The sequence below is a fragment of the Acomys russatus genome, chromosome 27 (genome assembly GCF_903995435.1).
Source record: "Acomys russatus chromosome 27, mAcoRus1.1, whole genome shotgun sequence".
NCBI classification, from domain to species: Eukaryota; Metazoa; Chordata; class Mammalia; order Rodentia; family Muridae; genus Acomys; species Acomys russatus.
The window spans coordinates 24,879,794-24,893,275 of record NC_067163.1 but is presented as its reverse complement, the minus strand read 5'-3'; the positions used below and the strand labels follow the sequence as shown (position 1 = coordinate 24,893,275).

Sequence of the window (13,482 nt, the reverse complement as noted above, 5' to 3'; positions counted from 1 at the left end):
GCCTAAGCAGATCAACTCTGTAAGTGTGTCAGTGGAATTATCATGAAACGCTAACTTCTATGGCTGAAAGATCAGTGAAAAGGTGGTGGAGTTAAATATATGCTTTAGTGGAATATATGCTTAGGAGTATTTATTGACTGAAAGAAAAGAAATGAAGTCTTTCCTTGCTTAACTGAGAATATAATTTTACTTGGTTTGCACTTGCGATGTGTTTAAAAGGAATATTGGCCATAGAGTAAAATACATCATTATGTCCTGATGCACTTTGAGGTGACAGTGTTCCAAATAGCTCCAGCTGCTGTTTGATTCAGGAGTTCATGCTTAAGCAGAAGTTTCCTATTCTGAAACTGGATTTTGTTTGTGTTACAGCACTGTGCTGTGGCCTCCTTGCATCCCAAACGAAAGCAGGTGGCAGAACTGTTACTTAGGAAAGGAGCCAATGTCAATGAAAAAAACAAGGAGTAAGTATAGTTAGAAAAAGGTGTTGAGCCCCTTTCCTCCTCTTCTTCCTCTGACTGTTTGTACATGTATGCAATCCAATGTGTGGCCATCCAGCTCTACTACCTCTCACTGTGAAGCCCTTCTTCCCAACAACTCCCCTGGCTAGTGTCATGTCTTCTTGTTGTCATGTTTGCTTTGTCTTGGTTTCTGTTACTCCAAGTTAGAGTGGCTTGGATGAGGACATGCAGCCGAGCATGACTACACCACTAAAGAAAACGACACCCTGTCAGCAACCAGCAGCTGCTGAGAGGAGAGCTGTTACAATAAAAGACACAAAATTCTCTTCCTTTTTCTCCTTCCCACAGTTTCATGACCCCTTTACATGTTGCAGCTGAAAGAGCTCACAATGACGTCATGGAAGTCCTGCATAAGCATGGAGCAAAGGTGAGCCCTAGCACAGTACAACCAGCCAGCTGCACGGTACATTGCTGTTTAGTAAACATGGTTAACAATACCTATCTTCAATAAGTGTATGAAATCTCTTCAGCTAATAAAAGCTGTTGGAACCAGGTATCACAACTAAGCAGTGACCTCAAACCCTTACATCATAATTCTTTGTAAGATTAAAAAATTTGGGGGACTGGATCTGAGTTAATTCTTAGCACTCATCTTGGGAAGCTCACAGCTGCCTGTACCTGCAGCTCTGGCCTCCATGGGTACACTGCAATCATGTGCACATTCTCATACAGAGACATGCAAGCTACACTCAATTAAAAACAAAATCTTGCTGGCCGGTGGTGGCACACACCTTTAATCCTAGCTCTTGGGAGGCAGAGGCAGGTGGACCTCTGAGTTCAAGGCCAGCCTGGTCTATAGAGCTAGTTTCAGGAAGCCAGAGCTGTACAGAGAAACCGTCTCCAAAAACAATGTGTTTATGTGTGCGCGCACATATCCATACATACACACACACACACACATATATATATAAAACAATTAAAATGATATTTTACACCGTAGTAATGAAAGTCTTCTTTCAGTTTTCATTATTTTTTCCTGCCTCTTACATTTCCCCTTACAGAAGCATGAATCATGTTCATTTTTTAAATTTTTTTTGTCACTTATAAAGCTTTAGAGTCTGTCTCAGTGGGATTCTGTAGGTCTGAGCTTCTCAGTCTTCATCGGCCATTCATGTGCATAGTGCATTGTCCCTGTCAGCATCTTAGTACAGCAGTGGGCTTCTGTGATTGAGAACATTCTTCCAGTCATACTTCAAGAGTATTATGTCCTTCCTGGCCTTCCACTACAGCAGGCAAGTTATTGGTTGCTTAAAAGACAAAGATAGTATAAGTTGTCATCAGTAGATCTCAAATGTCACATCATATGAGCTGTAGTAACAAAAATATTTAGTCCTAGCACTCAGGAGGCAGAAGCAGGTAGATTTCTGGTGAGTTTGAGTCCAGCCTGAACTACATAGTAAGCTCTAGGTAAGTCAAAAGGAGAAGAAAAAAGAAAAAAAAAAAGGATCTATATTCAACTCCTCAGTGCTCATTCCTGGATCCCAAGGCAGGTGCTCATCCCACAGGGTGCTGCCCTCAGTCATTCGTGTATTGCTAAAGCTTCTCCTCTGCTACTCTTGAGCCATGTTTTCCTTGCTTGGGATTTTCTGTCTGTGATCTCTGGTTTTTTAATGACCCATGTTTCCGTTGACTCTGGTAACAGTTTCTGAGCGTGTTCTTAGGATCAGGTATCTGACAGAAACCATATAAGAGAGGAAAAGTGTGTTTTGCTCAGGGTTCAGAGGTTCAATCCATTGTGGCAGGAGAGTGTGCTGAAGTAGTCATATCATGCCACACCGGAAGCAGAGTGGAGTACTAACAGGAAGATGTGAGCACAGAGGACACACCCCTAGTGACCTGTTTCTCCGGTCAACCCATGCCCTTCCACAGTTCCATCTCCTAGGAGCCTCCCAATTTTGAATCCATCGGTGGATTAACACGTTCATTTAAGGTGAAGCCTTATAATCTAGTCATCTCCAGAAAAGCCCTCACAGACACCCTACAAGTTCGCTCTACTAAATATTCATTACTTAGTCACTTGCTTAGTGCAGTCCAGCTCACAATCAGAATTGGCCATCATGACCTCCAAATATGGCTTAAGGAAGTATTAACTATTGTTAGCACTGTTGAGTATGAAACGCTAAGTTAAGTGTTTTCTTTTTTTGGAGGCAGTTTCACACTTTAATAAAAATAATCTCCTTAGCATTGAATGTTAAATATTTGTAGTAACCAAGGAAGTTAGAACTTAGGATTTGATCTCAAATAATTCTAGGGGGCTCTTGAGGCTGTGAAACCAAAGTATTCAGGGAGCAAAGGGAGGTGGGGGCAGATTTGTTGCTTTGCTTGGTGACGGTTTTGTTGTTCCTTTGCTTGTGGAGAGAGTCTAATCCTTCTGTGCAAGCCTCCCTGGGAAAGCTGTGACACTGCCTTCTAGTAAAGAGTAATCCCACAGGCGGCTCAGTGCTTAAAGTGCATACTGCCCTTCCCGAGGCCCTGAGTTCTACTCCCATCACCCACATAAGGTGCCTTACAACTGCCTATATCCTCAGCCCCAGGGGAATCTAACATCTCCGGCCTCTGGGCACTTGCATTCATGTGCGTATAGCCCTCCATACACATAATTAAAATAATGAAAATCTTTTTTTAAAAATGTAGAGAAAGCCTGTTTACTATTTTCTGTTACACATTAGTGCTTTTAGTGAGCTGTATAGACAGTCAAAAATTGTTTTAGGCTCTTCTGTTTATCTCCATTGAGCAAGTGCTTTAACTCATTGGTAAACTTTTACTTCTACTTGGTTGCTGGATAAAGTACTCCATAAATAGTCTTTGGTAGATAATACTTCTCAGAATTTGAAGAAAGGATTATAATGTCCTTTCATAATTTAAAAATAGATAGTTGTTAAAACAAATGGTTTTGCATTGCATTGGTGTCTCTTGTACTTAGTGTCTATGAAATTTTCTAAGATATCAGAAGAGCAGAGACTTCCCTAAAGAAATGAGTAACTACCTCATATGTGTAGAATGTAGAACATAAAATTTCAGCCATAACCAACTCATCAGTTTCCAGTGTTTTCAGTCAGCCCTCGCCAAATAGAACTTTGTAAACTAAATTTTAAAAATTCCTGTCACAAATTAGTTCTGAGAATCATTGATACGTTGTAAATTTTGATTCATTGTTCAGACATGAAGTTCCCCAGAGTGACTGGGCATATGACTGGGCATGTGACTGGGCCGTTTTCCCCGACACTCAGTTCTACCATCCTTACTTTCAGAAGCTGCAATGTGTTCTTTGTATTCTGTTGATTTCTTCCAACACTAGAGGTGAAGCCGGCTAGTCTTGGATTTACAGAAAACCTTTACATCCTTCTCTCTTGTCCATAACATTTCTTTGCTAATGGATTTGGCTTTATTTAAAGGGCTAGCATAAATAATTTGAGAGCTTAAGTTGGTAAAATCTGTTTTAGAATAGCTCTCAGACCATATTTCCATGATGTAACAAGCTAAATTGGAGTTCATTGTTAGCATTCATTTTTACAGCTGTATAATTATGTCTCATCTAATTTCTAGAAAAGTGTGAATAATTAGAATGTTTGTGGTTCTGGGTATTTTCTTCTAAAATGAAGTAACATTCATACAAAAACTCCAGTTTGCCATCTTGTGTTTTCCACAAGTAAATACTTACAGCAGTGCTTTTCTGGTATGATGTACAAAGTCATTTTTTTCTTCTAGAAAATACAATAGAATTTAAATTGTGATACCATTTCACGGTGAGTTTTGTGAAGAACGTAGAATTTAAATGAACCTTTATCTGGACAACTGCCACAGCTTTGCCGGTAATGATGAAGGACTGGAAACAGAGACTAATTCTCTGCAATCCCGACCTTCTGGTGTAGGAGGAGCAGAAATGTTTTGAACACCTAGCCCATTTTGAGCTTTTACTGTCTTTCCCTTACTATGGCCTTTCAAAAAGACAGCCCATATTTCCAGCAGTAACTGAGCTTGGTGAAAAGTTATCCCAGTGGTGTAGTCAGGGTTAAGTGCTGAATCGGGCAGATGCTCAGCCAGGGAGGAGGTCGTTGGGGCTTCAGGAGGTGAGGCGGTCCTGGAGAAGGGCTCTCCGGGAGCAGCGGGTGCTGTTGGGAATAGACTCTGATCTGTCTGGGGAGCGGGTACTTATGGAACACTCGAAAATACCAGACTAGTTAGATTTGACCAAATTATGGACATGACCCAGAAGCTGAACATGTAGTCAATGTAATTAGCTAAATTACTGTTTCCCGTATACATTCTACAAGGTTTGAAAATGGAACATTGAATCCTCAAGGCAGCTCCCAGTCAAATGTGTTTATAATTAAGGTATCTGTTGCAGATGTGCATCCATGACCTGAAACAGGAAATCTGAAATGCTTCAAAATCAAAACTCTGGAATTATCAACATCATACAGTTAGAAAATTCCATACCTGAACTCAAGTAATACACCACAGGCACACAAAAATGGTTTCTTTCAGCTTGTGTGTACAAAGAATATATGAAACAAGTTAAGTTTAGATTTAGACGTGGGTCCTTGTCCCAAGATAATTTCATTATGTACAGATACTCTCAAACACAAAAGAGTTTTAAATCTGGATATTCAACAAGAACATAAGGCATTTCCTAAAGTGAGAAGAAAATGTAATGAACTCTATTGATAGTCTCTGCATGTGTGTCTGTTGTCTGAGCATGACCAGGACTGTTCATTCTGAGATGTTTATCTCTAGCGTGACGAGCAGTGAACACCAGGTGAGAATATCTGCCCTCAGACACTTTCTTCTTCTCTCTTTCTTTCTTTCTTTTCTTTTTTTGAGTGGAGTAGCAGAAAGATGGTTATTCAAGAAAATTAAGGATAGTTTGGGGTTTCCCTTTCCCCAAGACTCACTATTTCTTTATCCAACACCAGTGAGCAATATTTAGACTATCAATGACATTTTCCAAAAAAAAGTCTCACAGTTGGCTCTTCTCTTGAGCGTATTTGCTACAATGTGAAAGAATGCCCAATTTCACATGGACACCTGATGTTTTTTCAGATGAATGCACTGGACAGTCTTGGTCAGACTGCTTTGCACAGAGCCGCCTTAGCAGGCCACCTGCAGACCTGCCGCCTTCTGCTGAATTATGGCTCTGACCCGTCCATCATCTCCCTGCAAGGCTTCACAGCAGCGCAGATGGGGAATGAGGCGGTGCAGCAGATTCTGAGTGGTGAGTGTCATGCCTGCCTTCCTCTTCCCCACGCCCTCTCCCACAGACAGACTGTGTCGCCTGTTCGAAGCAGCTTCTTGGGCTCTCTTCTTAACCTGAATGCATGTTTTTTACCTTTCCTTGCTTAAAGTTAAACCCCTCTCTGTTTTGTGATGGGATGAGGCACTGTCAGGAGGCAATCTATACTATATTTAGGTTGGTTGGTTGCTTGAAATTGAAAATGGCACAGGACACAAGTTAGAACTATACAATTTATAGCTATACAATTTATTTAATGGAGAAAAATTAAATTTCTATAGTAATGCCTTTAATTTTTCTTATAGGTTTAGTATGTAGTCTGACCTACTTCTTGTCATTCTTAACTAGTCTGAAATTATCTTGGATTTTTCTGATTTAAATATAATCATCAATTTTTGGACATTATCACAGCAAATGCCCACTAAGTGTGAGATATTTTATTTAGTTTGTTGACAGAGATCAGACACAAAACTGATAGTAAAATAAACAATGACTTCCTAACTTCCAAAACTAGAAGTAACAGCCTTCCGAAAACTTAGGAACTAGATGTGCCAGAATTTCAATTCTTTCTTTCTCACGCATTGGCCTTTGTCTGGGTTCTCTTACTGTAGCCAGACAGAAGATGAAAGAGTAACGTAGAACCATCTGGAAACCAGCACTCTGCTGCCTGTGAGCAGTGCACCCAAGCTCTGTAGACACAGTGCCCCTCTATAACAGTTATGTTATGACACCCTCTACCCAGAAGTAAAAAAAAAAAAATTTTTATTTATTTATTTATTTTGGGCCATGGGTGGTGGCACACACCTTTAATCCCACCACTTGGAAGGCGGATTGATGTGCGTTCACGGCCAATCTGGTCTACAAAGTGAGTCCAGGACAGCCAAGGCTATTAACACTTAGAAACTCTGTCTTGAACTCGCCCACCCCCCTAAAAAAAAGATTTGTTTATTTTATGTATGAGTGCTCTGTTTCCATGCATACCAGAAGAGGGAATCAGATTCCATTACAGATAGTTGTGAGCCACCATGTGGTTGCTGGTAATTGAGCTCAGGACCTCTGAAACAGCAGCCAGTGCTCTTAACCGCTGAGCCATCTCTCCAGCCCAAGTAAAATTCTTAAGATTATCTGATACAAGATCTGAATATGAGGAGGGAAATGGTAGTAAGTTACAGCAAAGCTTACAGTTATGATAGCTTGGATATGGCAGGCAATGCTGGAAGACCAGAATTGACCACAGACATTTTAGGGCTAAGAAATTCAGCCCACTTGAGAAGCACAGAATCTTAGTGGTTGCTGTGTTGATGCCACCTGAGGAAAGCAGTCTCAAGAAACAAGTGTGTAACCTTGAGAACTTGGGTAAAGGTTTCCTTCCTGCTGTTCGTTCATTCTTACATGCCGGTCATTCTGCTTCAGGCTTCAGATTGTTGACAGAGATGAGGAATACAGCTGATAGGAAAAGAGGCGCTGACTTCCTAACTCCGCAGACTGGAAGTGACAGCCTACGGAAACCTTAGGAACTAATGCGAAGGGATTTCAGTATGGCTGCTCTTCTTCCTCACCTATGCTTTTCCACCAGTCTTCACTACTAGATGTGGCTAGGGTTTAAAGCTTGAATATTGAACCCCTGCCTTGTGCAGAGCAGGGGGTAGTGGCTGCAGGAAGATGAGATACTGCTCCCCAACTAGGAAATGGTTCTTTCAAGAAATTGTAATCATTTTGTAAATTGGAGTTTTTATCCGTTTGTACTTTTTACTGGGAATGATGCACTACTGAATTTTACTTTCTGTGAGTTATAACCATAAATAAACAAACATGTAGCTACTGCATCAATTTCTCACACTATGTACATAAATTTTAACAGTGGTTAACAAAATGGGGATGAAGCATCAAATAAATCCAACAAATTGGATCATTTAATACCTTTAAAATGCCTTCTAAGTAAACGCATTTCAAATATATGACTTCTGGGGGAAATGGAATTGAATACAAAATCATAAATAAAAAGTTTCAGTTAGTTTTATAATTCTACTCTAAAATTGATTTGTGATTGAGTAGTTAATCAAATGCTTAGTTTAGTAAATGGGTGGACCAGGTTGTCGTTTTCATTGTTGATCAGAAAGATAATACAAACAATAGGGCTGACTGAGATATAGGGCCTTTTAGAAACCATGAAAAAAATACTATTTTTATCAGAATTACTTCATTCTTGGAAGAGGACACTGAGTGTTCTTTTATATTAATATTTCTACATTCTCTTTTTGCTTTTTAATCTTGAGACAGGGTCTGACTATGTTGCCCATGTTAGTCATGAGCTCACTCTGTAACGTAGACAAGCCTTGGATTTGTAATATTCCTGCCTCACGTACTTCCATAGCTGGGATTTGCCTGCCAAGCCCCGCTGTATTTTATTTCTAAAAATAAATTTGTTCTAAACCTCTTTTAGATTTATACAGATGCAAAACTCCATGGCTGCTATCATAAGTCAGCATGTTTAACTTTTACCCTTTGACCTTTCTGTATGTAGTTCTTCTGGTTTGTACACTAGATAATTTGCTTGATGAGAAAAGGATACTTTCCTAGTCCTTCCCTATCAGCATGGTGTGCTGACAGCCTCAGGACACAAAGGAGGTTTCACTAGGTTTTCTCTGTCACTGGAATCACTCTCAGAGACATGGCAGTGTGTTGCAGGACCCCCTCACACCTGTAAGTGCAGCAGTTAGTACACAGTCGCTGTTAGAATGGAGGCTAGTGACCAGAAGTCAGCCAATACAAGCAGCCAGAGAGTTAGGGTTCGACACCCTGCCTCTGATATGAAGTAGCCCAGAAATCAACTCGGCAAACACTTTTTGAACCGCTGTTTTTATAAAAAGGAAATACAGAGGAGCAAGGATCAGATCCCTGTCCTCAGCAGCTCCACAGACTAACGCATGGTATGACACCTTCTCCAAAGAGGAATCGTTTTAAAATGTGCTTCACTGTTTGAGATATTCTTTTTTTTTTTTTTTTTCCTCCTTAGGTTTTGTGTTTTATCTGCTTTAATCTTAGTATTTTATCTGCTAAGTATTATTAATATGATCAAATAGTTTGTCTTCTACTGAAGAATTCTTATAACCTGTCTATGAAAGTCAACCTTTTGAACAAAGCACTGTAGAAAAATAAAGTATTTCTTCTAAAATCTAACGCCTTTCATAGCATCACTTGATCTTCCCACTTGGACTATGAACTCAGTGTCTCTGATCACAGTGTAATGCAATCTTAAACATGAAAGAGACTTTGAAGGAAACCAGAGCTCGCTCTTGAAATGCAAAAACTAAGGCATTTGCCTGACAAGATTGTGTGGTGGTAAAAGGTACTTGCTGAGCAAGACTGACAGCTGAGTCGTTGAGTCTCCAGAGCCACGCTGGAAGGAGAGACCTGACTCCTGGAAGCCAGTCTCGGGCCTCCATCTGCACCTGGCCTCCAATAGCAGTAAATAAAAATATCAAAAATCTGGAGTATCCTCCAAAGTCCACACGGAGCCCGGGCACACTCCTTTCTGTGCTGGTGTGTGCATTCTGAAGGCTGTTTAACATGAGCATATTGAGTCTTTTCTCTTTAAATGACCAATGTTGAATAAGTTCTTTTTATATTTATATTTGATTAATTAAAATACCTGACTTACAGGCATCTAAATGTAACGGCCCGACTTGATGCGTTCCATTTAGCATTGTTATCATTTCTCCCAATTGTACAGGCATTTGGAAAAGTGTGGAGATAGTTTTGTTCTGGTCCCAGCTTTCCTCATTCCCCTTTGAAACAGTCTTTAACCAGAGTATATGGGATATTAAATGTTCCTCTGTGTTATAATGTATTTAAATTTGACTTCAATCAAATGTAAATTGAAGTAAAAAGTACTCATCTCAGTAAAATTTGGGAAGTTATATATAGTCATTATATCACAGTAATAGCCAAAATAAATAGCAAAAACAAAAAGTCATATCACAGTAATGTCCAACGCCTTCATCTCTTCTCCCTCACTAAGTCCTTCCATGGCTTCCTACAATACCCCAAGGCCAACAGTAGCCTTTCCTTTCTTTGATACAGAGAGCACTCCTATCCGCACTTCTGATGTGGACTATCGGCTCTTGGAGGCATCGAAAGCTGGTGACCTGGACACTGTGAAGGTAAATTAGCACCTTTGCTGTAACTGTTGGACTCTTGCTACCCAAAACTACTCAAAAGCAATCCCCTCCCCTCTCTTTCTCTCTCTCTCAGAATAATTTTAAATGGGCAGAGTATACTACTAAGACTTTCCCAGTATGTCTCTTATAATACCTAAACTATAAAAAAAATTTTTTATTCCATGTAAAGTAATAAAATATACTTTTTGTGTATGTGTGTGCAACTCCCCATCCTCCCACCATGGTGCACGTGTGAAAGTCAAAGGACAACTTTCTGGAATTAGTTTTCTCTACCACATGGAACCTGGGACTTGAATTCAAGCTGTTAGGCTTGGTGGCAAGTGCTTTTGTCCCATGAGCCATCTTATTGTCCCAGAATACAAATTTTAGTTTCATCTGTTTGTACGCAAGTAGGAAATATGTGCTTTCAAGTTCCTAAACAATGCATTCACAATAAAGGAAAATTTCATTTTTGATAGTGGAGTGTAAATGTCGGGTGATTTTTTTTCCCCCCCTCAAATGCTAAGAGTTATTAGAAGTTAGCTGGTTTGTGGTAGCTCATGCCTTTTGTGTCCTTGGAAAGCTACGGCATAAGGATTGCTGTGAGTTCTGGGATAGCCTGCACTATAAGAGTGATGCTTACCCCACGTGGTGGTACACGCCTTTAATCCCAGCACTCAGGAGGCAGAGGCAGGTGGATCACTGTGAGTTCAAGGCCAGCCTGGTCTACAAAGTGAGTCTAGGACAGCCAAGGCTACACAGAGAAACCCTGTCTCAAAAAAACCAAACAAACAAACAAACAAAAAAAAACAAATAAACAAAAGGGCTGGAGAGATGGCTCAACCCTTACAGGCTAGGCTCACAACCAAAAACATAAGAGTTCTGCCTCTCCCCCCTCCTTCTAATCTCTCTGTATAGTATGTTTAAATTTCAAAAGCAGGATATACAGTTGCTCTGACGTTAGCAAGAAGTGAATAGAATCAAGAACTTGTGAGAACTAAAAAGCAAATGTTTTTTGACCCACACTTAAGGAACAGGAACTCTCTTTAGCTCCCTATAGTCAACTCTTGTTCTGATTTGAGCAAAGAACAGCTGAGCACCACAGGATGATCTGTGATGAGCAGTCTACATAAGGGAGGCAGATGGGCACAGTGAGACGGGACTGGGCTAGGGCATGCCACAAAGATTAAATTCTTCCATACACTTAAGAGGATTTGTGTGGATTCTCTTTAGGGGTTTTGTGAAACAGTGTGTGGCCCAGACTGTCCTCAAACCCACTAGGTTACCCACACTAGCCCCAGTTGGAGACCTTCTTCCCTCAGCCTACCAGCTCTGGGGTTTTCCGATGTGTGTCACCATATCTGGATATGGTCTGATTGCTAAACAGCTCGTCCTGGAGCACACTGGCTGCGCAGTTGTAGTGATCTAAAGTGCAGCACAGGCTTAGAGAAGAGTCTGTGGTGGTTGTTAATGGTGTTGTCTCTGTCTCTGTGTCTTTCTGTACACCACAAAAGCAACTCTGCAGCCCGCAGAATGTGAATTGCAGAGACCTGGAGGGCCGGCATTCCACACCTCTGCACTTTGCTGCAGGCTATAACCGCGTGTCTGTTGTGGAGTACCTTCTGCACCACGGAGCTGACGTCCATGCGAAAGACAAGGGGTATGTGTCCAGCTCCCTTCATACTTTATGCATTTCTGGTATAAAATTATATGATTTTTATCTACAGAACATAACTGTTTTCCTTAAAACAAAAAGTTTGCAAATGGCATACTATTTAAAACGTTTTTACTGTTATAGATGTTTTTCCTCATTAAAATAATATACATGTTTTATTTAAATTGCAATTTAAACAAACATACAGTACAGAAACCGAAGATTCTTTTATCCCACACACTAAAGATAGAGCATGAACATTTTGTCTGTAATTCTCCAGCTACTTTTGGTTGTGTATGCCAACTGTCAATCACTTGGATTGTGAGCCTGTCACCTGGCACCTCTGAATTTGCACTGTGCATGTGTGAGGGTGCCAATCCAGTCTGCTTTGGACGTCACCTGTTCTCACCCAGTAGGAGATACAGGCTGTCTTCTAGTTTGGTGCATCCTTTTCATGCCTGTGTGAAGATTTCATTTTATTTATGAATATTTTCATGTAATTTGTAATTTACTGTTCATCCCCTCATATTATTTACTATTAAAAATAGATGCAGTGGTGCAGCTTCTATGACTCGTTTTATTACCAGCATATTTCATCATAAAACCTTCATTTTAGAGACAGTAATCTCTAAATAGAACAGCACTGGGTATCTTGTTTTTACATATCCTAAGTCAACTTATGCTGATCCTTCAGAGCACTGATCTTGAGAAGGTGTCTTTGTGCTGCCTTTTAGAATGTCACCTGCTTTCTATGAGAATGGAGTCGTTTGAGTTTGCTAAGATGAGGGCACTAGATTTTCTTAGATGAGAGTAGAATTTATAGTTGACATATTTATTTTCCTTGGTGAATTCTCTTCTTCTTTTTAGGGAGAGTGGAGATAGTTTGGTCTTTCTGTGTACTTCTCACTATCCTGAAACTTGCTATGTAGACCAGGATGGCCCCAGACTAATATAGATCTTCCTACTTCTGCCTCCTGAATGCTGGGATTAAAGGCATGCACTACTATGCCCAGTGTGAATTCTCTTTTGAAATTACTTGAGTTTTCATTACTTTGTACCTCAATATTTAAATTATCCAGAGAAACCATGGTTGAATCATTATGAACTTTAAAATGTCTAAACCAAATGATGAAATTTGCCAAATGAATAAGTAGAATGTTTTGTATATTTTATGTATTACATATTACATTATTTATATTGTGTGTCATATAGGTAAGCTGGCAATTTTCATTAGTAAAATCCAGATCAAAGAAAATCCGAGAAAGCATAGGAAGCAGTTGGTTAGTTATTCATGCTAATACTTTGTAACATACAGAGCCTTACACTCCAGGGTAACAGTAAGATCTGAAATGATTGTGTTATGCAGGGCTGGTGTCCCAAGCACTTGGGAGTAGGATTTGAACTCAGTGCCTGCTTGGTTTATGGAATATGGTGGCGCACACCTTTAATCCCAGCACTCGGGAGGCAGAGGCAGGCGGATCGCTGTGAGTTCGAGGCCAGCCTGGTCTACAAAGTGAGTCCAGGATGGCCAAGGCTACACAGAGAAACCCTGTCTCAAAAAAACAAAACAAAAAAAAAGAATGCCTATATTAAAATAGAAAAGGCTGGTTTTGTGTGTGTGTGTATGTGCGCACGCACACGTGCACTCATGTGTACTTTAAGACTAATGATGGCTTTATATTGAAAGGGGTTTTGTAGTTACTAATGCTTGAGGTGGTGAGGAGGCTTAGCAGGTGGCGGCCCTTGCCATTGAAACCTCCTGGCCTGAGCATGCGTAAAGGTGAAAGGAGAGCACTGACTTCACAGGCTTGCCCTGCAATGGCCCTGTGTGCATCGTGACACACAGGCCTACGTACAATAACTAATAAAAAGTATTAGTCTCTGCTTAGAAACAGGGGCTCGTTTCTTAAAGACCAA

The 13,482-nt window shown here is 40.4% G+C and overlaps 1 protein-coding gene across 1 annotated transcript in view; it reads left to right on the top strand.

Moving 5' to 3' along the window:
• The window catches only part of Tnks (tankyrase), a 145,399-nt gene that overhangs the window by 110,575 nt on the left and 21,342 nt on the right, over positions 1 to 13,482 (top strand). Inside the window, exons 10-14 of the mRNA XM_051170061.1 lie at positions 370 to 461; positions 807 to 885; positions 5,562 to 5,733; positions 9,835 to 9,914; positions 11,426 to 11,571. Of these exons, the coding sequence (XP_051026018.1) occupies positions 370 to 461; positions 807 to 885; positions 5,562 to 5,733; positions 9,835 to 9,914; positions 11,426 to 11,571 (569 nt within the window). The remainder of the gene's footprint in view (positions 1 to 369; positions 462 to 806; positions 886 to 5,561; positions 5,734 to 9,834; positions 9,915 to 11,425; positions 11,572 to 13,482) is intronic.